The sequence below is a fragment of the Propithecus coquereli genome, unplaced genomic scaffold (genome assembly GCF_000956105.1).
Source record: "Propithecus coquereli isolate 6110/MARCELLA unplaced genomic scaffold, Pcoq_1.0 Scaffold45, whole genome shotgun sequence".
NCBI lineage: Eukaryota > Metazoa > Chordata > Mammalia > Primates > Indriidae > Propithecus > Propithecus coquereli.
This window is the reverse complement of record NW_012150285.1, coordinates 8,603,686-8,604,685: the sequence shown is the minus strand read 5'-3', so window position 1 is coordinate 8,604,685 and position 1,000 is coordinate 8,603,686. Positions and strand designations below refer to the sequence as shown.

Here is a 1,000-nt window from a genome sequence, read left to right as displayed (position 1 = left end):
TTTTCATATCAGTATTAAAATATTTATTACATTTTTTATACATAGCAATTGCCAGCTAATTTCTGAATATAAAGAAGAAAAGATACATGAAAATCCTTCTCAACGTAGCAATTCAGGTAAGACTTTGATAGTGAATTACTCTTGGTGGTCCTACCATACATAAAAAAGGAAGAGTAAAGACTTTTTTGATCACAAAAGAGCAGTTAAAAAAAAAATCAACTTGTAGGCAGGCCCTGTGGCTCACGCCTATAATCCTAGCACTCTGGGAGGCCAGGGCCGGAGGATCACTTGAGCTGAGGAGTTCCAGACCAGCCTGAGCAAGAGCAAGAACCTGTCTCTACTAAAAATAGAAAAAGATTAGCCAGGTATGGTGGCACATGCCTGTAGTCCCAGCTACCTGGGAGGCTGAGGCAGGAGGATCACTTGAGCTCAGGAGTTTCAGGTTGCTGTGAGCTGTGATGACACCACTGCACTCCAGCCTGGGCAACGGAGGGAGACTCTGTCTCAACACAAAAATCAATTTGTAAATGTATATTGTTTCTTAATTTCTTTCTCAGTACTCTAGAATTTAGAATTATATAAGAAGTTAGTTGTAGGTAATTTATAATCTCAAACAGTATTATCTGGAAAAAAAAACAACTTTTATTTAATTTTGGTCCCTAAAATCCTTTATGAAATTTTTGCATAAATAAGAAAAAAGATTTTTGAGTTAGTATGTTGTTTTTTTATAGTCACATTATAACTAATTGGACTTGTTATAAAAATTGATCTATCTAATTTTTATAATAAACAGATTACGTTTAGGAGAATGTTAATTACAGTTGACCCTAGAACATCACAGGGGTTAATCTGTGTATAACTTTTGACTCCCTGAAAACTTAACTTCCAATACCCTCCTTTGACCAGAAGCCTGACAGATAATATAAATCGTCAGTTAACACAATTTTTATGTCAGATATATTTTGTTTTTTAAATTTTTTTATTTTTGTTTTTTCGTTGT

At 34.2% G+C, this 1,000-nt stretch overlaps 1 protein-coding gene across 1 annotated transcript in view; it reads left to right on the top strand.

The window, feature by feature from the left end:
* Positions 1–1,000, top strand: part of ANKRD26 (ankyrin repeat domain 26) — a 177,127-nt gene that overhangs the window by 51,437 nt on the left and 124,690 nt on the right. The window contains exon 8 of the mRNA XM_012654852.1: positions 109–116. Within this exon, the coding sequence (XP_012510306.1) occupies positions 109–116 (8 nt within the window). The remainder of the gene's footprint in view (positions 1–108; positions 117–1,000) is intronic.